Source organism: Moschus berezovskii, chromosome 8, assembly GCF_049115385.1.
Source record: "Moschus berezovskii isolate FMDL1 chromosome 8, NW_MosBer_1.0, whole genome shotgun sequence".
Lineage (NCBI taxonomy): Eukaryota > Metazoa > Chordata > Mammalia > Artiodactyla > Moschidae > Moschus > Moschus berezovskii.
In genome coordinates, this window is record NC_142467.1 from 68,083,121 (window position 1) to 68,109,838 (window position 26,718).

Genomic DNA, 26,718 nt, shown 5'->3' on the forward strand with positions numbered 1-26,718 from the left:
TCCACGTCGCCGAGACACAGAAAACCGAGAGAACCAGATGAGCTGGCGGCAGAGAGCCCAGCGCCGAGACCAACCCTGGAGCCATGAGCCCCTCCACGCCCGTGCCCGTCCCCGCCTCTGCCCCTAACCTCTGTTCTCTGAGACTGCTGCTGACTCCACAGGCGGGGCCGGCCTGCCACCCCAACAGGCCCTGCTGGTGCCCCTTCTTGTGGGTGGAGGGTGCTGGGGTGGCAGGCTTGTCAAGGGTTTGTTTGTGACAGGGGTTTGTCTTTTTATTTTGTATTGTTATTTTTATTATTTTGAATTTAAACCTGATGACTTGACAGTTGTCTTCCCCACCCGGAGGAGCAAGACCCCGGTGCTGCCTTCCCTCCTGGGGGGTGGGAGTGGAGCTGGGAGCGCAGCCGGCTCCCCAAAGGCCACCAGGACCAGGGAGTTCCACCTAGCCTGGGCCTGGACAGTGGGATCTGGCCTCCCCAGCCTACCTGGACCCTGGGGCTTCTGGGAACCAATCCAGCCCCTCCATTTAGCCCCCCAGGTCTCGCCTTCTGGACACCCTAGGGCCTACTGGCCTCTGGACATTGTCTTATCGCCAGAGCCCCGCCCTCCCCTGGGGGCTGTCTGTAAAGCCCTACAGGCCCCCCATTCCAAGACCCCCTCCCCCCCCAGGCAGGGGCAGAATAAATGTTTGTATGGATTTTAGAGCTTGTGACATCTGGTGGTGTTCTTGGTGCCAGGTGTGGCTCTCCATGCACAGTGGAGGTCACTGTCACCCCTAGTCAGGGAGGGAGGGCGGGTCAGGACCTTGACCCAGGGCCCCACGCTTACAGACCCTTCCCAGTACTGGTGATTACAGCCAGCAGCCAAGAGTCAGAACCCTGCCACCAGCCACTGACCATCCTGAGCCTCTGGGACCCATTATGACCCATGTTCTAGTGACCTATGGACTTTCCCCCCCTTTTTTTGAACAAGGGGTGGTTTTCTAAATACAGGATGCAAGCACGTCTCTGAAGGACATTACTGTGTGGGTTCCATCCCTCTCGCCCTCCCCAGAACATGAATAACCCAGGGAGGCCTTTAGCAGCTGGAGGAGGGGCTTCCGGATATAGGGGAGGGGGTCAGGTTGGGAGTGGGACGAAAGCTTTCAGCTTGCCAAAACTGCTGGCTCACAGAGGCCAAAGAGCCTCTGCAAACCAGATTCTGCCTGCTTGGGAAACTCCTCTCCCTTCTGTCACCATGTGGGGAGGCGAGTGCTGAACACCAAATGCCCTACCTGGTGGTGGTGTCTCCTGGAGGCTGTTGGAGCAATTTGTCCAAGCCCCTCCCCAGGGTGTTTCTCAGTAAGCCCTGGATAGGGCTGGAAGAGCGGGACACTGCTCGATGTGCAGGGCTCCCCAAGAAATGGGGGTGGAGGCTGCTGCTCTGATGGGGCGGTCAGCTCCTGTGTGCTGTCTCCACTCCCATCATTCCTTCACCCAACGTCAGTTCGGAAGGCAGGACAGGCAGGCACATTTGGACTGTTGGGTCACAGTTGACCAGACAGAGCGCCTAACTCCAAAGCTGGAAAGTACCTTCCCAATTTCTGTTCTTCAGAAGGTTCTTTAAAAGAATATGAAAAACAGCTTAATCACCTCCCCTGAACCCTCAAACTTGCCCCTCCTAAGAGGACCCTACCTTTAGGAGTGCCCCACACACACTGCCCCTCCCTGGCCCAAGTACCCCGCCTCTGGCCTGAATGCTGCCCAAGCCTCATCGCTGTCTCCCACCCCTGCCCCCTCCAGGAAGGCCCCCGGAGCCCTAGCTGGGTGCTGAGTAGGCAAACCCCAGGCAGCAACCCTCTGTGCTGCTTCCTGGTAGGATGGGTCTCAGTGGTTCTAACAACCTTCCCCAGCCAGATGCCCAGCACTCTACCTGTGCATAGGAGATACTCATTGAATTGAAATGGGATGAATGAAAGAGAACCCAGGCCCATGGCTCAGACTCAATTCCGGATTATTTAACACCCCAGCATCCTTCCTCTGCCTCTAGCCTCTCCCCAACCCTATGGCCCTACCCACTTCAACCAGGTCCAACCCACCTCACTGAGTGCAAGCTTTACAAGATTGCGCCACTAAAGGACTTGACCCCGTGTCCTTTGAGACCACAGTTTGTTGTGAATGACAAACCTAGACAGAATGTAAAAAAAACAGAAACATCACTTTGCTGACAGAGGTCCGTATAGTCAAAGCTACGGTTTTTCCAGCAGTAATGTATGGATGTGAGAGTTGAACCATAAAGGCTAAGCCCTGAAGAATTGATGCATTTGAAAAGTGGTACTGGAGAAGACTTTGACTTCTGACCTGTCTGACTCAGCGACCACATGGACTGCAGCACACCAGGCTTCCCTGTCCTTCACTGTCTCCTGGAGCTTGCTCAAACTCATATCCATTAAGTCAGTGATGCCATCCAACCATCTCGTCCTCTATCATCCCCCTCTCTTCCTGCCTCCAATATTTCCCAGCATCAGGGTCTTTTCCAATGAGTCAGTTTTTCACGTCAAGTGGCCAAAGTATTGGAGCTTCAGCATAAGTCCTTCCAATGAATATTCAGGGTTGATTTCCTTGAGGACTGACTGGTTTGATCTCCTTGCAGTCCAAGGGATTCTCAAAAGTCTTCTCCAGCACCACTTTTCAAATGCATCAATTCTTCAGGGCTTAGCCCTTATGGTTCAGCTCTCACATCCATACATGACCACTGGAAAAACCATAGCTTTGACTATATGGGCTTCTGTCAGCAAAGCGATGTTTCTGTTTTGTTTTTTTTTTTTTTTACATTCTGTCTAGGTTTGTCATTCACAACGGACTGTGGAAAATTCTTAAAGAGATGGGAATACCAGACCACCTGACCTGCCTCTTGAGAAACCTATATGCAGGTCTAGAAGCAACAGTTAGAACTGGACTTAGAACAACAGACTGGTTCCAAATTGGGAAAGGAGTACCTCAAGGCTGCATATTGTCATCCTGCTTATTTAACTTATATGCAGAGTACATCATGAGAAATGCTGGACTGGATGAAGCACAAGTTGGAATCAAGATTGCCAGGAGAAATATCAATAACCTTAGATATGCAGATGACACCACCCTTATGGCAGAAAACGAAGAAAAACTAAAGAGCCTCTTGATGAAAGTGAAAGAGGAGAATGAAAAAGTTGGCTTAAAACTCAACATTCAGAAAACTAGGATCATGGCAACTGGTCCCATCACTTCATGGCAAATAGATGGGGAACAATGGAAACAGTGACAGACCTTATTTTCTTGGGCTCCAAAATCACTGCATATGGTGAGTGCAGCCATGAAATTAAAAGATGCTTACTTCTTGAAAGAAAAGTTGTGACCAACCTAGACAGCATATTAAAAAGCAGAGACATTACTTTGCCAACAAAGGTCCGTCTAGTCAAGGCTATGGTTTTTCCAGTAGTCATGTTTGGATGTGAGAGTTGGACAATAAAGAAGGCTGAGCACCAAGTAATTGATGCTTTTGAACTGTGGTGTTGGAGAAGACTCTTGAGAGTCCCTCGGACTGCAAGGAGATCCAACCGGTCCATCCTAAAGGAAATCAGTCCTGAATATTCATTGGAATGACTGATGCTGAAGCTGAAACTCCAATACTTTGGCCACCTGATGCGAAGAACTGACTCATTTGAAAAGACCCTGATGCTGGGAATGATTGAAGGCGGGAGGAGAAGGGGATGACAGAGGAGATGGTTGGATGGCATCACCGACTTAAAGTACGTGAGTTTGAGTAAACTCTGGCAGTTGGTGATGGACAGGAAAGCTTGGCGTACTGTAGTCCATGGGGGGTGCAAAGAGCAGGACACGACTGAGCGACTGAACTGAACAGGTTTGTCATAGCCCCTTAATACAAAAGCCGAGATTAAGACTCTTCCATCAAGCCCCACTGGCAAGGCCTCACTCGGCACCGCCTTCGGCCCCTCCCCTTTGGTCCCGCCTCCGCTAGCTCCATTGCGCGAGATCACAGTAGGCTCCGCCCCCTTGAGCCCTGTTTGGCGTGGATGACTCTCAGCCCCGCCTTCTCCCCCGCCCCGCCTTCGGTATTGGCCCTGCCTTTGGGTAACGCCCTTCTCCCTTGGACTCACCTTCCGCTCAGGCCACGCCTTCGACGTCCCGCACCGTCCTTGGCCCCGCCCTCTCTCTCCCCGTTCCTCGAGGTCACTGGGCCCCGCCTTCGGCTCCGCCTCTTTTGACCCTGTTCAGTTTGGCCTCGCTCGACCCCGCCTTTGGCCCCGCCCCTACCTTGGTATTGGCCCCGCCTTCGGCCCTAGACCCCGCCCTCCAGCCCAGCTCCGCCCCGCGCCCGCGCCGCCCGTTTCAGGCCGGTTGGCAGTCGGCTAACAGCTTCCACCAAGTCCGTCGCTTTGAACTCCAGCGGACTGCCTCAGGCAGTCCGGCCCCGCCAGCCCCGGCCCGCGCAGGTGAGCGGCGGCGTTTCCACAGCTGTGTGTCTCCGTGGGCCCGCGCACCCTCTCTGAACTCCGTCGGGCCTGAAGGCGGGAGGCCGTGGCAGAGGAGTGGCCCCCTAGAGGTCCGCGCGGCCAGGGTCCGGACGGGCGCCGGAGCTCACGGTATCGAGTGGACCGAGATCTCCCGGTGCATTTTCCGGGGGCTGGGCATCGAATCCTGCGTCGCTTCGCTGTGGGAATGCTCGGGATTTACCCGGGGTTAGTGGACGTTCTGGTGAGCCGAGAGTGCGGTGAGGAGGAAGCAAGCCCTTGTTGGAGGAGGCGTGTTGCTGTCTCCAGATACACTGCGTGAATTCTGACCAGCAGCAGCCCTCTAACCCCATCTGGCCCGGGCCGGGGTTCCTAGTGGCTCTGGTCCCACAGGCTGAGCCTCACTCATTCTGAGCCTCGCTTTTTCTCATCTGGCGAATGGGCACTGGCCTTCATCAGGCTCCCGGGAGCATCAGCGCCGGCCCTGAGTCAGGCCCTCCCCCCATCCCACCCCGGGGCCCTGGGGACACCAATGACTCAGACGCCAGCAGTTCCTGCTCTGGGAGGTTCCGGTTTTAGCAGGCAGCCCAGATGGGGAAGAAGCAGAGAAGGGGTGATCAGAGCTGGAATGGGGGACCCTGCAGGCAGAAGCGAGGCCCAGAGGAGGTGCCAGAACAAGCCTGGGCCGGAGAAATATGAGCTGAGAGCAGATGGGTGAGGAGCCTCCAGCCAGCCTGTCAAGAGGAAACGGTCCTGCTGGCAGAGGAAACAGGGGGACCTGGGGTGTGGAGTGCTGGGGCTGGGGGTCATTTGGGAGCTGCCAGGGGCATTGAAGGACTCGGAGGGACCAGACTCCTGGCTCTGGAAGTCTGGTGGTTGCTGCCCCAGGGCAACACTCAGACCTCTCAGCCCCTTGGCTGCATACACTCCCTTTCGAGATATGACAGGGAACCCTGGGGGCCCACTTAGTCTGTCAACAAAGAAATCGGTCGAACACCTGACCAGGCTGGATTTCCTGTCCTGTGTGGAAGGACATGTGTGCAGCCTTTCCAGGAGCAGCAATGAGGGGCTTGGACTACGGAGGGCCGTACGGGGATGTGGGGTGGGGAACAGTGGCCAGGTGACCATAGCAGTGAGCAAGGACTCAGAGCTGGTGACTGGACCTTCAGATTCTGGGGAGGAGACTTTAGCAGGTGGGCGCAGGAAATGACTTTTCCAAGAAGGTTGGAGTGGTGGGCACTGTATTGCCACCAGTGTGACCTCAGGACACTCTGCCCGACAGCCCTACCAGCATGGGCAGTCTCGCGTACCGAGAAGACCTTGACGAGGAGAAGAACTCAGGTGCATGTCTGGGCGAAGCATGGGCATAGGGTGGGGGGAAAAGGTGTGGGCACAAGGTGTGCTCCGCCAAGGGCCGTTAGAAAGTGCAGTGGCTGAAGTGGGGAGACAGGAGGCCCATTGCGGGATTCTCATGGGGTTACAGATAGTTCAAAACCCTGGGACTGAAGGGTGGACTCTGGACTTGGAAGCCTGGGACCCAGAGCACCTGGGCCGGGCATGGAGCCTCCGACACCTTGGAGCTCATCCCCGGGGCCTTGTAGTTTACCCCTCTGTAGAAGGAGTGGGTGTGAATAGGTCTCCCATAGCCTAGAGGTTGTCTCAGGGTAGCTGGATCCTCAGATCTACCTGGGCTCCCCGAGCAAGTGCCTTCCATGTACAGAGGCCGAGGGCCCTCCAGTCTGTTTACCAACTGGATCCCCCGGGGGCCCATTAGCCCTCCTCCGAGGTGTCATTAGCCTGTGTTTATCCTCCAGAGTTCACCTGGGAGGTGCAGGCCAACAACCGGGCCTACAACAACCAGTTCAAGGAGAAGGTCTTTCTGTGTTGGCAGAGAAAGAAGTACAAGGTGGGCAGGCCTCCCCCTGTCCCCGCTCCCATGGGCTTTGGGGACCTGCCAGTGAGGGAGAGTGGCCACCGGGGCTCTGCTTGCTGGGTTCTCCCACTTGGTCCTGAGGACTGTAGGGCTGCCCTCGCAGAGTCACTGGTCCAGAACGGATGCCCCACGTGGCTCCTCTGCCCTAAATATGTTCCTAGGCAGCCTTCACAGTACAGTGTGTCCGTCAGGCTCTACCTACCTGCAGGGAATCCTGGGGTCACTGACCCGGCTCACCAAGCCTGCACCCAGTAGGGGCTCTGTTCACACCGTTCATGGCTGGAGGGCAGGTGGGTGGAGGCCAGGTGGGGCTGGGCAGGCAGACCCCCACGCCAGCTCTCCTTCCAGAAGAACATCATCCACACGGCCAAGTACAATGTCTTCTCCTTCCTGCCCTTGAACCTGTACGAGCAGTTCCACCGCTTTTCCAACCTCTACTTCCTTATCATCCTCCTCCTCCAGGTGAGGTGGGGGCAGCCCCAGGAGTCAGTGCCCATGGTCACTCCACTCCATCTATCTGCTTGAGCTGTCTCCTCCAGGAAGCCCCCATCCCCACCCCAGGCACTTCCCACATGGCTCTGCAGACCCAGGGTGGTTCCCTTGTGGCTCTGCAGACCCATGTGTCTGTCTGTGTGGTTAGTGGGTCAGTGTCCGTCCCCTACACACTGGGAGTTCCCTTATGGCTTGGTCCTCACTGCCCAGTCCAGGGCCTGGAACACAGGACGTTCTCAATATATATTGAAGGATGTGAGTGCATGGATGGCTCCTCTAGGTATGAGGAGGCTTCCTGACCCCTTTGGCCTCAGCAGGTACCAGAGGGCGAGGAGGAAGGATCAGATTTTAGGGACCCGCTGGGTTACTTCCTGGCATCAGGCTGGTCATGGGTGGAAATGGATGAGCAGTGGTGGGTAGGAGATGGGGCCCTGTGTGGTGAGGGAAGTTTCCAAAACACCCCAGCTTGTACCCAGTATCTCATTCTGATCTGAATAAAGTGAGACACTGCTTTTATCCATCAAGCCAATAAACACTTATTGAGCACCTACTGAATGCAGGTCCTGTTCTGGGCACTGGGGAGCCAGTATTGACCCTGACACCTGTCTTAAGGTGGCTCAGGACTGGGGGAAATGACTGTCATTAAAGCACATGATAGGAACCAGTGATGGGGTGGCCTCCCCCGCCCCCACCACCCCCACCCAGACTGTGCTGAGGGCAGATCTGAGGTTGCACAGAGGGGATTCCATGAGAGCCAAGTCCTTGAGGAGGGAACAAGCGTGGGGTTGGGAGGGCTTCTTGGAGGAGAGGACTTGGGGGGGTTGCATGGAAGAAAGAGGAGGCATTGCTGGGTAAGAGATCCAGACAGGGAGAGGGCCCAGAGGGAAGTTGCCTGGAGGTGGCAATGGCAGGATGTGAGGTTGTGGTACTAGATGTGTGGGTGGGAGGGTGCAGGATTGGGGGGAGGGGAGGCGGTTAGGGTGCCCAAGAGGGTTGGCTGGCATGACCCATCCTCTGTGTCAGGGCATCCCCGAGATCTCCACACTGCCCTGGTTCACTCTCTTCACCCCGCTCATCTGCCTGCTCACCATCCGGGCCATCCGAGACCTGGTGGACGATATTGTAAGCAGGGACAGGGTGGGGGCAGGGCGAAGGCAGGTGGGTCCTCCTGACTCCTGGGTGCAGTGGGAGGAAGGTCCACACAGGCAGCCCCGGTGGGCTGTGTTGTCCATTGTGCCCTGTGGCCACTGGGGCAGGTGCCAGTGTCCCTTCAGCAGGTCATCCAAGTGTGCACATGGGCGGCCTGCAGGAAACCACCCTCTTTCTGCTGCCAACACCCTCCTGGGGGCAGGGTCACTGGACAGGCACCGCAGGGTTTGGGCTCTCAAGCTGGGCACCTGTGTCTGTCCTGTTGCCTGAGCGGCATGAGGGGAATCATCGCTGCTCTGACCTACCCCCATCGGCCCAGGGGCGACACAGGAGTGACAAGATCGTCAACAATCGGCCGTGCCAGATCCTAATGGGGAAGAGGTGAGGCCGCAGCAGTTGGGTGCGGGATCTATCCAAGGGAGGCAACCCCAGCACGGCAGAGGGATGGACACTCAAGACAGGGGGTGCCTGGAAGATCATCCAGTATCTTCTGAGATCCTGGACATCCTGTGGGGCCAGGGGAAACCCAGACCAGCACTTATTAGATGCCTGCTGTCTACCAGGCTTGGGGTGGGCCCTGTGAAGGGGCAAGGGCTGAAGATCCAATTGTTCACCCTCATGGAGCAGAGTTCAGCCAAAGGGGAGGGCAAGAAGGTCTGAAGGGCCTTGGAATCTGGGAGGAGGGGGCAATCAGGGTGGGGGTGAGGGGGCTGGGAGGACCCCCCACCCCACCCCTGCCACCCCCACTCATGCAGCTTTCTGTGGAGAAAATGGAAGAATCTACATGTGGGCGACCTGGTCTGTCTGCATAAAGACAGCATTGTCCCGGTGAGCTGCAGAGGGGAGCTCCGGAGACAGGGCAGTACCCCCCTCCTCCCCGTCCCTCACCCTGCTGGTCCCCCACACCCTGCCCCTAGGCAAGGTCATCGTCTCCTACTTCTTGAGCTGGGTTGGGGGGCGGGGTTCGGAGGCAGGGCTGCCTCCTCCCTCCACCACTGGTCTCCCCCTTCTCTGCCCCCATGCAAGGCTGTCATCTCCCACCCTGCTCTCCACCCCAGGCTGACTTGGTTTTGCTGGCCAGCACAGAGCCCAGCAGCTTGTGCTATGTGGAGACGGCTGACATTGACGGGTGAGACCAGGTCATCACTAGGGCTTTTGGGGACTTGGGGGCTGCACACCCAGCCCACTTGGATGTTGTGGTCCTTTGCCCTGGCAGCATGCGGACACCTGAATGCCAGCTGGGGCAATAAAACGCACCACATTTCTGGAAGCCCATCTCCCCACCCACCATGAGCCAGGTGCCAAAGCAAGAAGGCCCAGGGTCTGGCCTCAGCCCTTTGGCAAATACACTATGTGACTTTGGGCAACACCCTCTCCCTCTCTGGGCCTCAGCCTCCTGCTTGGCAGCTGGCGCACAGTAGGTGCTTAGGTAAAATGCCAGAGTGGCTCTGGAAAGAGGTTGGGCATGCCCTGACCAGGCACTGTCTGTCCCACGTTTTGTCTTGCTCCCCTTCTTGTCACCAGGGAGACCAACTTGAAGTTCAGGCAGGCCCCAATGATCACGCACCATGAGCTGACCAGTATAAGGAAGATAGCCTCCTTCCAAGGTGGGAGCTGGCAAACCCATCCAGCCCCTCTGGGCCCTGTCTCTCCCACTGCAGTGGGAGCACAGGTTCCCCACCTGCTGGGTGGAGGGTGTTGTGCAACTTCTGACATCCAGATGGGCACATTACCCTCTGTTGTCCTGTCTTATTTATTCCCAGACCATTAGGGCTGAGAGAATTTTTAGCAGACAGACTTCTTCCAGGTCCATATCAAATCCCTTAAACCAATGTAGCAGTGGAGGCATTTCCTTTGGTATTACAAAGTGTGCTACAGTGTTTGATCAAGTGTTACATTTTATTTTTAACCCATGACCACTTTAAAGCAAATGCTTTTGGTTCTTTATTCAGAAAGGCAGCCTATGGGAATTCCTTGGATGTCCATTGGTTAGGACTCAGCACTTTCACTGCCAGGATCTGGGTTCAATCCCTGGTCAGGGAAATAAGATCCCACAAGCCGAGTGGTGGGACCAGAAAGAAAAAACAAAACAAAAAACAAGGCAGCCCGTGTACAGTGGCTAGCAATTCACCTACATGTTGGGAAAGGCCGACAGGGACATCTCCAGGTTTATTTTCTGCCAGAAAAGTATGACATTTCACACCTATTGGTTCAGTTACTGTTTGCTGAGACCCAGCAAGGGGATAATTTTTTTAAATTGTTACTGTTTGCTATCATTATTTTCCTGTCACATTGCAAAGGCAAGTTACTCTAATTGGTTCTGAAGCATGCCAGAACCTTTCTCTCCAAGCACAGTCCCTCTGCTCCTGATATCCAGACACTGGTTGTGTGTGTGCTCACGGATCTGGGGAAAGGCCTTGCCACCCTGACAGCTCTGTCTGGGTCCTGACTCACTCCAGCTAGCCCAGCATCCCTGCCCATTTTGCAGAGGGGGAGACTGCAGTTCAGAGGGGTAGTGAGAGGTGTGGGCTTGCCCCATGGCTCCTCCGTCATTCTCCCACCCCTCCCTAGACAGCTCTCATGTCTACCTTCAGGAAACACAGGGTCCAGCCCCTGAGAAGGAAGGGTGGGGGTCACTTAGGAGCCCTGTGTCCCCCCAGCCCACTCCCTGCCAGATGCTGCCTTGGGCCAGCCTTTGCACGCTGGGTGGGTTTTGTCAAACGGAAGTGAGACCAGTGGCTGTACTCTCTCAGGGTGATAGTGACAGGCCTTTCCCTACTGCCTACTGGGGAACTCTGTGCCCTGTGTTTGGTCCCTGTAGTTTAGGGCGCTGGATGGGGGCACCCCTTCCTTCCCTCCCTCTTCACATGTATTCAGCACTTACTGTGTGTCACGTGCTGGACTGGGCCCTGGTGTCCCCAGCCCAACTGAGATAAGGCTGGTGCCTGCACTGGTGGACCTTACAAACATTTAAAAAATATTGATTGATTTATTTGGCTGTGCTGGTATGTGGGACCTTTTTAGTTGTGGCATGGTAACTCTTAGTTGTGGCGTGTGGGATCTAGTTATCTGACCAGGGATGGAACCTGGGCCCTCTGCACTGGGAGCAGGGAGTCTTAGCCACTGGACCACCAAGAAAGTCCCTCACAGACATTACCCATGTGGCTGCAGGAATAAACATCTGGTGACATCAGACACTAGTGGGAGAAAGAGGCTCGATGTGGGGGGACCATATCTGGCTGGAGGATCAAAGAGGGCTTCCCTGAGGAGGTGTGTGTACCGCCACAGGAGACAGCACACGCAAAGGCCTGAGGCCAGGAATGCCCAGCTTGGAGCATCCAGGAGGAGGCTGTGTTGTATAGTGGGGGTGGAGGTGCCATTGGGGCCAGTTTGGGGTAGTGTGGGGCCCATGCAGGTGGCCCTGGCTGGAGAGTGACAGGAACATTCCCTGAGTCCCCCACCTCCAACCCGTATTGAAGAGGGGTGGCTGAGTTGCACCACACTCATGGCTCCCTGAACACTGGGTTGCCCACAGGGAAGGTGGTGTGTGAGGAACCCAACAGCCGAATGCACCACTTCGTCGGGTGCCTGGAGTGGAAGGGCAAGAAATACCCGCTGGATAGTGGCAACATCCTTCTGCGAGGCTGCAAGGTCCGGAACACAGACACCTGCTATGGACTGGTCATCTACGCTGGTACAGCTGTTCTCCAGGGACTCTGGGGCCTATTCTGTCCAGGTCAGGGGTAGGGGTTGAGTGGGTGAGAACCCTGAAGTCATTGGCAGGAAGTCACAAGGCCAGGTCTGGCCACCGTATGTCTGCTGCTATGGGATGAAGGGCTCCTGGCGTGGTTTCTCTGGACTCTCATTTCTGAAACTGCAGGAATGGACATGTTGAGCCAGCACCTTTGTTTTGACTGGAGAAATGGGGGTATTTATAATAGATGGAATGATGGATGGTGGAGTAGGTGGATAGATGGGTAGGGGGTGACAGAGAGATGAAGGGTGGGTGGATGGATGAGCAGACGGGAGAGTGGATGGATAAATGGATGGATGGATGGATGGATGGACAGATGGTAAATGGATGGATGGATGAATGAATGACTGGTGGATAATGGATGGATTGGTGGATGGATGGATGAATGGATGGTGGATAGATGAATATAGATGAATGGATGGATGGATGATGAGTGGGTGGTAGATGGATGGGTGGATGGAAATCTTGCAGGTTTTGACACAAAGATCATGAAGAACTGTGGCAAGATCCATCTGAAGAGAACCAAGATAGACCATCTGATGAACAGACTGGTGGTCCTGGTGAGCTTTTTAGACCCCCTGCCCTGGGTGGGGGACCATGGAGGAGGGGAGCGAAAGGGTCCACCGCACAGAAGCCCTGTGGCTGTGATCTTCCAGGCTTCCGTTTCCCTCCTCTGAATAATATGCAGCTTGATCCCCTGGACAGGCCAGAGAATTTTTTCTTCAAATGACGATCTGGGGGAAAAAAAAATTTTATAAAACAATATTTGATTGCAGCATTTCCAAAACCCGCAGGAGATAACAAGATGCCCACCTATCCTCCACTAACCTTTAAAAATCCTTAATTTTTTGGCTAAATCAACTTTTACCTTTTTAAAAATTATCGAAATATTAATTTCGCAGCCGCGAAGCTCGGCAAAAAACCTGCAAATTGCCCTCCCCCTGGACTGCCAGCCCCTCCCCACCCCCTGTCACATCCTAAAGCAGTGCTGGGGGACCCCCGCTCCCCGCCCCGTGCTTGTCCGTTCACACTAAGGGTGCGCGGGTCCCCGAGGTGCCTCGCTGCCGCCCGGGCCCCCTCACGCTGCGCCCCTCCTCTCCTCCGCGCGCAGATCTTTGTGTCCATGGTGGTGGTTTCCGCGGCCCTGACCTTTGGCTTCTGGCACAAGGTGAAGGAGTTCAAGGCCAATCACCACTACGTGTCTGCCGTGCACACGCGCAGTGTGGCTATGGAGTCCTTCTACATCTTCTGGGGCTTTCTCATCCTGCTCAGCGTCCTGGCGCCCATGGCCATGTTCATTATGTGAGCCCCGGGACCTCCCGGCCCCGCCCCCTGCTGAGCCGGAAGGGAAGGTGGGGGAGGGACAGCAGGCCCAAGGGCTGGGCGATGACCCAACGTGCGAGTGCGCATGCGTGCGTCACAGGGCCGAATTCATCTACCTGGGGAACAGCGTCTTCATCAACTGGGACGAGCACATGTACTACAAGCCCCACGACCTGCCAGCAAAGGCACGAAGCACCAGCCTCAACGACCTGCTGGGCCAGGTGCAGTACATCTTTTCCGACAAGACGGGCACACTCACCCAGAACATCATGACCTTCAAGAAGTGCTGCATCAACGGAGTTGTCTACGGTGGGACCCCGCCCGCGCCCCGCGCCCTGCGCCCCGCTCCCTGCGTCCAGGGTCTCATGGCAGTGTCCCGGCATCCAGCATCCCACACCAATTGGTGCCCCACCACTATTGTCAAGGGGCTTCCTCTCACTTGGGGGTTGGTCAGCTATTCCTGTAAAGGACCCACAGGTCAGTATTTTTGGCCACTTAAAACCACTGGGTCTCTGGCCCCAGAAGGCAGCTGCTGCTCTCACCCAGACTCCAAATTTTTAATTTCATAGCATTTCCACGTGTTGCACAAGATAATATTCTTCTTTTCAGGTTTCTCCCAACTGTCTAGAAATGTGAAAAACATTTATAGCCTTGCAGGTCACACAGAAACTGGTACCGAGGTGGGGGCATAGTTTGCCAGTCTCCGGTCTAGTTGATAAGCAGCAGACACAGTTTAGACCAGGAGCCAATAGAGGCCCGCGGGGTGATACTGGGCTTCATGGGCAGTCGCATGACAGACCTGGGCCCCCGCCCTTGGGTTGATGCCACCTGACCCTCAGTTAGGGCACCAGGCCCGTGCTGAGAAGCACCAACCCCGGCTGGTCTCTGATGTTTCTAGAACTGCTTCAGACCCAGGTTTTCCTGTGAAATCACCCTATTTTTCAAAGTAGATAGCCAAGTCCAAGTTTTAAAAAGACACCAGGAGGAGGTCAAACCAAACATGTTCTATGGGGCTGAACCCTACTCACATACGCCCTCCACCCCACCGCCCTGGAGGGGGGCCCTGGGACACATGGCTGCATCCTATTCTCCAAGCAGAAGCTGAGGCTCGGGTCTTTGGCGGCTTGGGGCACTGGGTCCAGGGCGCAGGCCTGGCTGGTCTAGCTGCAGCCAGCAGCCCTAGGAAGCCTGGCCCGGGGAGGGGGTGCTGTGGGACCCCATGTGGGGACTGGGAGCTGAGGCCTAAAGCTGAGTCTTTCCCCAGGCCCAGAGGAGACATCGGGCAAGGTGAGCCCTGGCCGCCCCGGAGCCCTGGGTGGTGGGGGGACAGGCAGTGACCCACCCAGGGCTGGCCTGTGCCCCACCCCCCACAGGAGAACCCCTTCCTCTGGAACAAATTTGCTGATGGGAAGCTGCTATTCCGCAACACGCAACTCCTGCAGGCCGTGCGGGCCAACCAGGACTGGAGGGTGCGTGAGTTCTGGCGCGTGCTAGCCATTTGCCACACGGTGATGGTACAGGAGAAGAACAGTGAGTGCCCCCCAACCCTGGGAGTGGCCAGGCCCGGGCTCCCCAGATGCTCTCCCACTAGCTCCCAGGGCCCCCTCATCCCGATTAGAGAGCTCCCAGGTCCCCAGCCTGAACCCCACCTAGTGTCTGCCACTGAGGGTGTCCTGGCCTGTCATCGTACAGGGAGGAGGAGGACTTGTGGACTGGGATGCAATCACCCCCTTTCTTTTATTGGGCTTAGAGGTTGTGCTGGCCCAAGAAACTGTCGTCCTGCAAATACGTGTTGGACACTTCCTGTATCTGTTTTCCTCCCTGTGCTAAGCAGGTGCAGACAGGTGGGTGGTGGGTCTCCAACAAGGTCAAGCTCTCAGACCCCTCCCCACCCTGCCCCCTCCCTGACCAGACCAGCTAATGTACCAGGCAGCTTCCCCGGACGAGGAGGCACTGGTCACAGCAGCCCGAAATTTTGGCTACGTGTTCCTGGCACGCACGCAGGACAGTGTCACCCTGATGGAGCTGGGGGAGGAGTGTGTGTACCAGGTCCTGGCCATGATGGACTTCAACAGCATTCGCAAACGGATGTCAGTGCTGGGTGAGTGTCCGCGGTCCTGGGTGGGATGGGGGGAGGTGGGGAGGGGAGTGTATGTGGGCAGCCAGGCCTCTTCCTCCACAGTCCGCAAGCCCGAGGGCTCCATCTACCTCTACACCAAAGGGGCTGACACAGTCATCTATGAGCGCCTGCAAAAGAGGGGCGAGACAGAATGGGCCACAGAGGAGGCCTTGGCCGTGAGTCCCTGTGGGAAGGGAGGGTGGAGGGGCAGAGTCAAAGACACGGGCAGGGGAGGAGAGTGTGCAGAGAAATGGCCTCAGGGAAGCCATGTACAGTTGGTCAGGTTGCACACTGTTCTGCCCAACACACACACACACACACTCAGGGGCTGAAGATGGAGCCCAGCTCCAAGCTGCACTGCCCAGAGGGGATATCTTGAGTCAGGCAAGGACACCCTATGGGTGGGTTTTGCCCTGGATCCTGCCCCCCTCTTCCAGCCAGGCCTAGGTTCCGGGACACACTCAGCCCACTCTGCCCCAAACATTTCATCTCCACAGGTGAAGCCCAAAAGCCTTGGCCCCACTTTCCAAGCTTCATCTTTCTGTTTCCTGCTGTCTGTCATCTCTAACCTGGTCTCCCTGCTCTCAAGGGGTTTCCCAGAACCCCAGTTTCTGGTGTTGCCTCAGGGCCTTTGCACATGCTATTCCCTGTTCTCCCTCCACTCAGGCGCTCGGCATCCTTCTGCCCTTGAGGTTCAGCCCTAGGTCCCCACCTCAAGGGAGCTTTTCCTGCCCTGGCCCTGACATGGGCTGTCCTGCCATGCGGGCCCAGTCCTGAACCCATGGGTCCCTAGCCTCACCCAGCACAGGGCCCAGCAGGGCTGTTTGTGGAAAGAATGTCCTCTGTCCCTCCGCTCAGGGGTCTCCCAGAGTGCTCCACTCTGCCGGGAGGGAGTGGTGGGGAGCAGATGTCTGGGTCCTGACCCAGAACCAAAGAAGTGCAGTCACAGCAGTGACCCCGCGCCCAGGAGCTCAGCAGAATGACTGGGCTCAACTGCCCACGGTATGGATAGGGAAACTGAGGCATGAGAGGAGGCACACAGGCCTGTCTGGGGCACGTGACATGTCCACATGCAGCCACCCAAGCCCATGTCAGTCAGGAGCAGAAGCCAGTCGAGGGGCTACCTGTTGGGGCAAAAGACCTGGGGCAGGGTTGAAGCCTAGGAAGGAAGAGCTGCGATGGGGCGAGAGAGCCCTGGGTCCTCCCTTGGGCCTGGAGACAGAGTCCCACAGGATCCTTTCCGTGTCCCACCCCCTACCTCAGTTCTGTGAGAAGTGAGGCAGAGAGAGGGCTGTGGGGAGGACAGAATCCTGATCGGGAAGGGGCCTGGCAGGGCTTCACTGAGGGTCTTGCCTAACGGTTAGAATTTGCAGCACAAATCATAGGGTGGATGTTCCTGGCTAGGGGAACAGGCAGGGTGAGATCTGGAGGCAAAACAGAGCAAGTGGGGTGTCTGGAGGGGATGGGTTGAGACAGAGTGGGTGTGGAGCAGGGTGGCCTGTGGTCCTAGCCTCCCCCCACCACCGGAGAACAGACTGTGTGGGTGGGGCAGGTTGGGGGCCCAGGCAGAGGGATAAGGGCTGCAGGGGTTCCCCGGAGTGGCAGGGGTGCCAGCGTCATCTGCCTGCTGGCCCCAGTCCTTTGCCACGGAGACCCTGCGGACATTGTGCCTGGCCTGCAAAGAGGTGGATGAGGAAGTGTACGAGGAGTGGCGGCAGCGGCACCAGGAGGCCAGCATCCTGCTGCAGAACCGCGCCCAGGCCCTGCACCAGCTATATGAGGAGATGGAGCAGAGCCTTCAGGTGGGTGGAGCCGGGGGCGGGGTACCACACCCCAGCCCTACCGGGGGAGCTGGATCCCTGCTCAGTCTGTCCTCGCCCACTCCCTCCTTCCCCCCCAGCTTCTGGGAGCCACAGCCATCGAGGACAGGCTCCAGGACGGTGTCCTTGAAACCATCAAGTGTCTCAAGCAGGGGAACATCAAAGTGTGGGTCCTCACAGGGGACAAGCAAGGTGGGTCCTAGGGTGGCAGCCCCCAGCGCAGGGAGAGGGGAGGCATGGGGAGGGCTCACTGCATCCCAGAGTCACCGTCAGGCCCTCCCTGTTGTCTGAGTTCACTGTAGCCCACCACTGTGTGTCCCTGGAAAGGGAGAACCGAGACCCTGGGTGCCTCTCTCGGGTGGACTGATGCCATGCTGAGCGCCTCCTGGAGATTTGGCCCCCTTGGCAGTGCTGTTTGGTGGGGTCTTGATTACCTCCCGGGGCTCAGAGAGCACTGGGCACCTGCCCAAGGCTGCCCAGCCACCTAGGGGCCAAGTTGGTCCTGTGGCTGTGGAGCCCTGGTTCTCCCACCCCCTGAGGCTTCTGGGGGGCCCTTCACTGGGCATTGGTGCCTGCAGGGCTCCGTTAGGACTTATGATCAAATTGCCAACATCTGCTGGATCATGGAGAAAGCAAGAGAGTTCCAAAAAACCATCTATTTCTGCTTCATTGACTATGCCAAAGCTTTTGACTGTGTGGATCACAATAAACTGTGGAAAATTCTGAAAGAGATGGGAATACCAGACCACCTGACCTGCCTCTTGAGAAACCTGTATGCAGGTCAGGAAGCAACAGTTAGAACTGGACATGGAACAACAGACTGGTTCCAAATAGGGAAAGGAGTATGAGGAAATGGCAACCCACTCCAGTGTTCTTGCCTGGAGAATCCCAGGGACGGGGGAGCTTGGTGGGCTGCCGTCTATGGGGTCACACAGAGTCGGACACGACTGAAGTGACTTAGCAGCAGCAGCAGCAGCAGCAGCAGCAAGGTTGTATATTGTCACCCTGCTTATTTAACTTATATGCAGAGTACCTCATGAGGAACGCTGGGCTGGAAGAAGCACAAGCTGGAATCAAGATTGCTGGGAGAAATATCAATAACCTCAGATATGCAGATGACACCACCCTTATGGCAGAAACTGAAGAGGAACTAAAAAGCCTCTTGATGAAAGTGAAAGAGGAGAGTGAAAAGGTTGGCTTGAAGCTCAACATTCAGAAAACAAAGATCATGCCATCTGGTCCCATCACTTCACGGCAAATAGATGGGGAAACAGTGGAAACAGTGTCAGACTTTATTTTTTTGGGCTCCAAAATCACTGCAGATGCTGACTGCAGCCATGAAATTAAAAGACGCTTACTCCTTGGAAGGAAAGTTATGACCAACCTAGATAGTATATTAAAAAGCAGAGACATTACTTTGCCAACAAAGGTCCGTCTAGTCAAGGCTATGGTTTTTCCCATGGTCATGTATGGATGTGAGAGTTGGACTGTGAAGAAAGCTGATCGCCGAAGAATTGATGCTTTTGAACTATGGTGCTGGAGAAGACTCTTGAGAGTCCCTTGGACTGCAAGGAGATCCAACCAGTCCTTTTCTAAAGGAGATCAATCCTGGGTGTTCATTGGAAGGACTGATGCTAAAGCTGAAACTGCAATACTTTGGCCACCTCATGCGAAGAGTTGACTTGCTGGAAAAGAGTCTGATGCTGGGAAGGATTGGGGGCGGGAGGAGAAGGAGACAACAGAGAATGAGGTGGCTGAATGGCATTACTGACTCAATGGACATGAGTTTGAGTGAACTCCGGGAGTTGGTGATGGACAGGGAGGCCTGGCGTGCTGTGATTCATGGGGTCACAAGAGTCAGTCACCACTGAGCGACTGAACTGAACTGGGTGGGAGGCACCTACACTCCAGATATTTAGACTGACAGCTCTGCTGGTATAAAGACCAATCTCCAAGGTGGAATTTTTTTCTTTTTTTTGGCCACATTGCTGGTCATGTGGGATCTCAGTTCCCCCACCAGGGATGGAACCTGGGCCCACTGCATTGGCAGCATGGAGTCTTAACCATTGGACTGCCAGGGAAGTCCCACAGGCTGGATTTCTGTATTTATTTTTTCCTTTTTTTTTAAGAAGTCACGCTTTTCTCCGCCAGCCCCCCCTGCCTCCAGACATTAAATCATTTTGTGGGGATCCTAGGCACTGAAATGTCTAAGGGTAACTTGATCTTGGCCCCAGACTCACCTCCCTGCAGCCACCCAGCCCCAGCCAGGAGTGGAGTCCTCGGTGTGCACAGAGCTGGAAAGTCTCAGGGCTGACTCTCATTGGCTGCCGTGGTCACATGCCCTCCTCTGAACCAATCGCTGTGGCCAGTAGGAGGGGCATGCTGTTGTGATGGGCAAGGTGGGTGGGGTTGGCCTCCAGGCGGCGGGAGGCCTCCAGCTGAACTGGGCTGGTTTGCAGAGACAGCGGTGAACATTGGTTTTGCCTGTAAGCTGCTCTCAGAGAACATGATCATTCTGGAGGAGAAGGAGATCATGTAAGAAGTGGGGATGGGGTGGATGATCCCGACGGGGGAGGGGGGTCAGGATGGGGACAGGGTACCCACGACACAGCCATGGCCCTGGGGTCTGCCTGGTCAGGCTCCTTGTGGCTGCGGTGTGGGTGTAAGGAAGCCTGTGTGGCCGACGTGGCTGAGGCCTGGCTGGGCGCCCACCCCCACCTCCATGCAGGCGGATCCTCGAGGTCTACTGGGAGACCAAGAACAACCTGCAAGGTGGCAAAAAGAAAGAGCTTCCCCTGCAGTTCAAGACGGCCTTGGTCATTAACGGGGAGTTCCTGGTCAGTGTTAGGTCAGAGTGACGCTGGGGCCCTGGAACCCGGGGGTGGGGCCTGGGAGGAGCTGCGGGTGAGGCTGGGGCTGCTTCCACTGAAAGGCCCTCAGATGCACCATTGGACCAGCCAAGGTGACGGCCACCCCGAGAGATAGTTCTCAGCTGGGCTGGAGCAAGGGAGGGTGTGGTGAGGTCCGGCTGGGAGGAGGACACAGTTGGGGCTTCGCCGGGGTGGGGGGGAGGTGGGGAGAGTGAGGAGTGCAGCAGAGTGACCCGCCCCTGTCACCCGTGAGCCAGGACCAGCTACTGCTGTCCCTGCGCAAGGAACCCCGAGCCCTGGTCCAGAACGTGAACGTGGACCCACTGGAGTCCTGGCAGGAACCAGGAGAGGAGAGGGTGGACTTCCTGCAGGCCAGGCGCCTGTCCCTCATATGGCAGACACTGGGGATCCAGCTGCGGAACTCGGGGCTGGCATCCCAGCATGAAGACTCCAAGACCCTCCGGAGCGCTGAGGAGCGGCGGGAGCGGGCCTTCGTGGAGCTGGCCTCCCGATGCCAGGCAGTCATCTGCTGCCGTGTGACACCCAAGCAGAAGGCCCTGATCGTGGCGCTGGTCAAGAAATACCAGAATGTGGTGACCCTGGCCATCGGGGATGGTGCCAACGATGTCAACATGATCAAGAGTGGGTGGTGGGCAGCCAGGCCGGGGGAGGCTGGCAGCAGGTGGGAGCGGCGGGCTGGGGTTCCCGGGCCAACAGGCTTGCATGTGCCCCTGCAGCTGCAGACATCGGCGTGGGGGTGACGGGTCAGGAGGGCATGCAGGCAGTGCAGAACAGCGACTACGTGCTGGCCCAGTTCTGCTTCCTGCGGCGGCTGCTGCTGGTGCACGGACACTGGTCCTACATGCGTGTCTGCAAGTTCCTGCGCTGCTTCCTCTACAAGACGCTGGCCAGCATGATGGTCCAGATCTGGTTTGCCTACTACAGTGGCTTCACTGCCCAGGTGCGCCGGAGGGAACTCCCTCCCCTCTGGGGGATGCTGTGTCCTTCCCATAGCCTCCAGGAAGGCAGCAGGCATGCTCCCACTCAGAGGTCCTCAGGGGGCAGAGCATGCCTGAAGCCACAGAGCAAAGCAGCCTTCAATCAATACCTGGTTGCATTAACAGAGGTAAGCTGCTGCTGCTAAGTCACTTCAGTCGTGTCCGACTCTGTGTGACCCCATAGACGGAAGCCCACCAGGCTCTCCCATCCCTGGGATTCTCCAGGCAAGAACACTGGATTGGGTTGCCATTTCCTTCTCTGTATAACAGAGGTATACAATCTACATAAAAGGGGGGTTGGTTCCGTGTCCAGCTCTGTGCTGAGCATTTTCAGGGATATTTGGCAAATTTGAGCTTTGAAGCAAGGGCAGGACAGGTGCTCCAAACGTACATTCTTCAAGGGGAAAAAATGAGAACCTGAACTTCAGAGAAGGTAAGATTGTAAGGGCTGGGTCCCTGACTTCAAGATTCTTGACAGTATCATGGTGAACACTAGATGTGCTCTTCAGAGTGTCAGAGTAGTCATATGTAGGGCAGTGATGTCCCCTGTAGTCTTAAAATAGACTTTTATGAGACAGAATGGCCTCCCTGTCACCAATACCCAGACATTTGAGAGGGAGCTTTACAAGACCACTCTTCATAAATATATATTTTTGTTTTACCTTTTATCGCTAGGTATTTTATTCTTTTAGATGCTACTATAAATGGAATTGTTTCCTTAATTCCCTTTTGATATTGCTTGTTGCTGTTGTATAGGAAGTGGTACCATCTGGTGGTTCAGATGGTAAATAATCTGCCTGCCAATGCAGGAGACATAGGTTCAATCCCTGGGTCAGGAAGATGTTCTGGAGAAGAAAATGGCAGCCCACTCCAGTATTCTTGCCTGGAAAATCCCATGGACTGAGGAGCCTGGTGGGCTATAGTCCATGGGGTTACAAAGAGTCAGATAAGACTTAGCAACTAAACAGCAACACCACCACTGGTGTATAGAAACACATTTTTTTGTGTGTGTTGATCTGTGCCCTGCAACTTTGTTGAGTTTGTTTTATTGGCTTTAGTAGTTTCCCTGTGAGTCTTTTGGGATTTTCTGCATGTAGATCACGTCCTCTGCAAAAAGAGACCGCTTTACCACTTGCTTTCCAATTTGGATGCTTTCTATTTCTTTTTCTTGCCTAATTGCTCTGGTGAGGACTTTTCCAGTGCAGTATTGAATAGCCATGGTGAAATCAGGCATCCTTGTCTTGTTCCTGATGTCAGAGGGGACGGTGTTTAGTCTTTCTATGTTTATTAACTGGAATTAATGTTCCTTCTCCCCCCATATATTTGTTTGAATATTTACTTTTATCAGTGTGGACTCAAATATGTTCATTTTATTCTGTGCCTTGTTGCTCATTTTGTCTCCGATTTGTCCCTTTGCTCTGTGCCTGCTCTTCTCTGAGCGTGTCCTCACTTTCTGGCTCTTTAAGAGTGTCCTGGCTCGTTTTGTCCTTTCCTTGTCCCAAGCCTGTAATGAACCATTCCCTCAAGGAAAGCCAGTTCTCTTCACCAGAGAATGGTAGTTAGACACCAAGGTCTAAGCACTTGGTGTGCTCATCACACGTGGGATGCCAATATCCTCTCTGTAGACAGAGGCAGAAGATATACACATACTAACCTGTGTTTAGATACACATCTACACCTGTACTATATTGATCTATATATGTGTATATGAGTTCACACTGATACCTCTGATTCCAGTCACCTCACAGAACAAGGCTCAGCTTAGCCTTTTCCACATGCTCATTTGTGTCTCATCTCCAATGGTGAGAAACTTGATTCTGGTAAAAAAAAAAATTATTGTTGTTACTTATTTGCTCAACCCCAGAATGCACATAAAGCCTTTCTGGGAACTGAAGCTGATACTTTTTTCACTAGTCTGGATTTGTGCATTCAGGAAGGGACTTGGTCTCTTTGTCTGTGAGATCTCTTCCAGCTCTGTTACCCATCACTGACTTCCTAAGTCAAAAATGATCTAGGGACTTCTCTGGCAGTGCAGTGGGTAAGTCTCCATACTTCCACTGCAAGGGACACAGGTTCGATCCCTGGTTGAACTAATATCCTGCATGATGTGCAACATGGCAAAAAGAAAAATTTAAAACACACTCTCTAGCCATTTTCCCTCTTGTAAATTTTGTATTAAAGTCATCACTTGAAACAGACTCCAAGATGCTACTTTAAAGCATTAAAGTGAAAGTGAAAGTCACTCCGTTGCATCTGACTCTTTGCCACCCCATGGACTGTACAGTTCATGGATACTGGAGTGGGTTGCCTTTTCTTTCTCCATGCCTTTTCCCTTCCAGTCTTTATCACTTCATGCAGCCCTGATCTTAGCCCCAACCTTGATTGTCACTTGACTTTCCAAGTAACCTGGCATCCTCTCCAGGTGACAAACAAACTTGGATGGGTCTCCTTAGGTAGAGATTCATTTCCATCTCTGGCCATTTGGCTCTGAAGGCTCAGTGCATTCTCCCTCCCCTTCCCTCTCTGCACCCTCCACCTTCCCACCACAGCCTCTGTACGAAGGTTGGTTCCTGGCACTCTTCAACCTGCTGTACAGCACCCTCCCGGTCCTCTATATTGGGCTCTTTGAGCAGGTGAGCAGCTCCAGGTCTTGCCCTTTCCTTCTCTATACATGTTTGTTCTCCTGAGGCCTGGGGTGGGGTAGGGGCCATCCCCTTCTGGTCAGAAGAGCCAGCTTCCCCACTGTGAACTTGCCAGGATGTGAGCGCAGAGCGGAGCCTTGAGTTGCCGGAGCTGTACATTGCAGGCCAGAAGGATGAGCTTTTCAACTACTGGGTCATCCTGCAAGCCATTGCCCACGGCACGGCCACCTCTCTAGTCAACTTCTTCATGACGCTGTGGATCAGCCAGGACTCAGCCGGGCCTGTCAGCTTAAGTGACTACCAGTCCTTTGCGGTGGTTGTGGCCCTGTCCAGCCTGTTGTCCATCATTATGGAGGTAGGAGTGGCCATCTGCCTACCCCTCCCCTGGTGGGGTGGGCCTCGGACAAGCGCTAAGGTCTTTCCTGGCAGTGACCTGCCCCGTCACAGACCCCGGGAGCTGGGCCTCCATCCTCGCCGTGGAGCCTCACCCCATGGTTCCCTCCCTATCCCCCATGCCTTAACGCCCCTTCCCTGTGCAGGTCATCCTAATCACCAAGTACTTGACCATCCTGTCTGGGCTGGCCATTTTCCTCAGCCTCTGCTTCTACGTGGTCATGACCAGCCTCACCCAGAGCCTGTGGCTTTTCAAACGCTTCCCTAAGAACTTCCCATTTCTATGTGAGCCCCCAGCAGGGATGGGGCAGTGGGGGGGGCCCATCGGAGCACCCTCTCTGCCCCTCTGAACCTCAGGCTCTTTGCTATGCAGGTGAGATAGGGGTGTGTGTGTGTGTGTGTGTGTGCAGGAAGTGTCAGTGTCTGCTTAGAATTTTTACCTCCTTTCTCTGGGGTGAAGGGAGGAGAAAGAGATAGGGTGTTGGAGGGGAGAGGCACCGAGCAGGCTCTGGTGAGGCCAGAGCCCAGGCCGGCTGTGATCCTGCCCTGTTGCCAGACGCTGACCTCAACGTGCTGTCCCAGCCCCCCATCATGCTGGTGATTCTGCTGAATGTGTCACTGAACACCCTGCCTATGCTGGCCTTCCGTGTCATTTACCAGGCCCTCAAGAAGCCACAGCGCAAGGTGAGGTGTAGAGGGCCACGCCACACACAGAGGACCCTAACAGCCAGAGCCTGTGCTGGGAATCAGGACTTGAAAGAGAGGCAGAGATGGGGCAGAAGCAGAGCCAGAAGTGTCCCCACGAGGGACCAAATGACAGGCAGAAGGGCCCCAAAGTAGATGCTATGGTTCCTGGGGTGGATGCAGTGGAAGCATAGCCAGACTTCCACCTGGAAGTGACTGGGACTTGGGAGCCAAGGTGACAGAAGTGATTTGGAGATGGGATAGGCAGAAGAGGGACTTGGGGTAACCCAGTGTTCATCGGTGGATGATAGATAAACAAAACGTGATATATACGTACAGTGGAATATTAGCCTTTAAAAGGAAGGAGAGTCTGACACCTGCTACAGCATGGATGAATCATGAGGACGTGATGCTCAGTGACAGAAACCAGACACAGAAGGACAAAATACTGTCTGACCTCACTCGCAGGAGGTCCCTAGAGGAGTCAGATCCATAGAGACAGGAAGCAGATGGTTGGCCAGGGGCTGGGAGAGAAGGAGGTGTCAGTGTTTCATGGGGAGAGAGTTTCCATTTTGGAAGATGAGAAAGTTCTAGAGATGGGTGATGGGGGTGGCTGCACGACAGTGTGAATGTGCCACTGAGCTGTGCACCTGACAATGGATGAAATGCCCACCTTACGTCGTATGTATTTTACGACAATGAAAAAAGCGGGGAGATGGGACTTACTCGCCCATAGTACCAGAATCTAGAAGGATGAGTTGAAGCTGGGATGGTCCCCAGCGTTGACTTGGAATGGTGAACTAGGACATGGCCACAAACCTGCCACCTTCAGGCACACAGGCTGAACATGGGGCTGCCCCAGGATAACATCTGACTTTGCCACCAGAGGGCACTCAAGGCAAGTGGTGGCGGGCCCAGAGTTAAGTCCCATGTCCTGGGACTCTGATTAGCTGGTCCAAAGTCAGGTCCATGGGGAGGAATCTGACTGGTTGGTCCAAAGTCAGGTCTCATGGAGGACTCTAGTTCGATCAACTTGCCTAGGAAAGAGCCTGGACAATCGATAGTGGCCAAAGACTCTGATTGGCCCTCACTGGAGGGGCAGGTGATCTAAACATCATCAACATGGCTTGGGAGCCTGATGACTTCCACTCTCTCTTGTGCTCTATAGGAAGAGGTAGAGAAAATCACAAGTGAGGAGATCATCACCGTGGAGCCTGTGCCCTGTATCCACATGGAGTCACCAGCCCGGCGCTCCAGCTATGCCTTCTCCCATCGGGAGGGCTATGCTGACCTCATCACGCAGGGCACGATTCTGCGGAGGTCACCGGGGGTCAACAGTGACATGCTGGTTGATCACACAGTGCCACCTGATGAACCATCTGGGAGCATGAAGGAGTCCTTGTGGTACCCACGGAAGATGTCATTTCTGGGGAGGAAGAGGCACTCACACCATGGGAAGGTGTCCTCTGAGGACATGCAGGCTCCCTCTGAGGTGAGCTCCTCCTTGACCATGGATGGGCAGTCTGCTCCTCACCCCCAGCCTCTCAACAAAACCTGGCCATCTGGATCTTTACAGGAGAAGTTGCCATATTCTGAGAGCCTGCCATCAACCGAGATGCCACCGTCAGCTTTAGAGAGCCAGATGACCTCTATTGAGAGCCAGACGCTGCTTTCGAGCCAGCTGTCCCTGCAGAGCCAGCCAGCATACCTGCCACAGGAGAAGACATCCCTCTGGAACATCCGGAAACTGTCCTGGAAGAACTGGCAGTACGTCTGGCAAAAGGAGCACGAGCCCCACAGGGAGGGTATATTGCCAGTTTCCAACTCAAACCTTAGTGCTGTGATGGAAACTGTACCACCAAGTGCAAAAGGATCATCCATCAGCGAACAGCCAATGGAGGTGGAGCCCTCACCTGTGGAGAGGGAGCCATCGCCTATGGAGTGGCTGCCAGAGCCCTGTGGGGACCAAGCTGCACCTGATCTGGCAGAGCAGCCTCCCTGGCCCCCAGGGCATCAGTGACTGCTCAGGCATAGTAAGTGTCATCCAGCAAG

The 26,718-nt window shown here is 55.2% G+C and overlaps 1 protein-coding gene across 1 annotated transcript; it reads left to right on the forward strand.

Annotated features, from left to right (window-relative positions):
- The first annotated feature begins 4,366 nt into the window (after positions 1–4,366).
- Positions 4,367–26,718, forward strand: ATP8B3 (ATPase phospholipid transporting 8B3). The gene is made up of 28 exons (XM_088838673.1): positions 4,367–5,203; positions 5,772–5,830; positions 6,304–6,395; positions 6,771–6,884; positions 7,938–8,036; positions 8,383–8,444; positions 8,819–8,891; positions 9,122–9,192; positions 9,588–9,670; positions 11,599–11,757; positions 12,289–12,377; positions 12,929–13,119; positions 13,238–13,449; positions 14,405–14,427; positions 14,514–14,670; positions 15,053–15,241; positions 15,323–15,435; positions 16,897–17,061; positions 17,160–17,271; positions 19,539–19,614; positions 19,808–19,916; positions 20,207–20,591; positions 20,687–20,910; positions 23,497–23,580; positions 23,705–23,944; positions 24,129–24,267; positions 24,539–24,666; positions 25,835–26,718. The coding sequence occupies exons 1-28, from the start codon at positions 5,022–5,024 to the stop codon at positions 26,684–26,686; spliced, it is 4,482 nt and encodes a 1,493-aa protein (XP_088694799.1). The 5' UTR covers positions 4,367–5,021; the 3' UTR covers positions 26,687–26,718.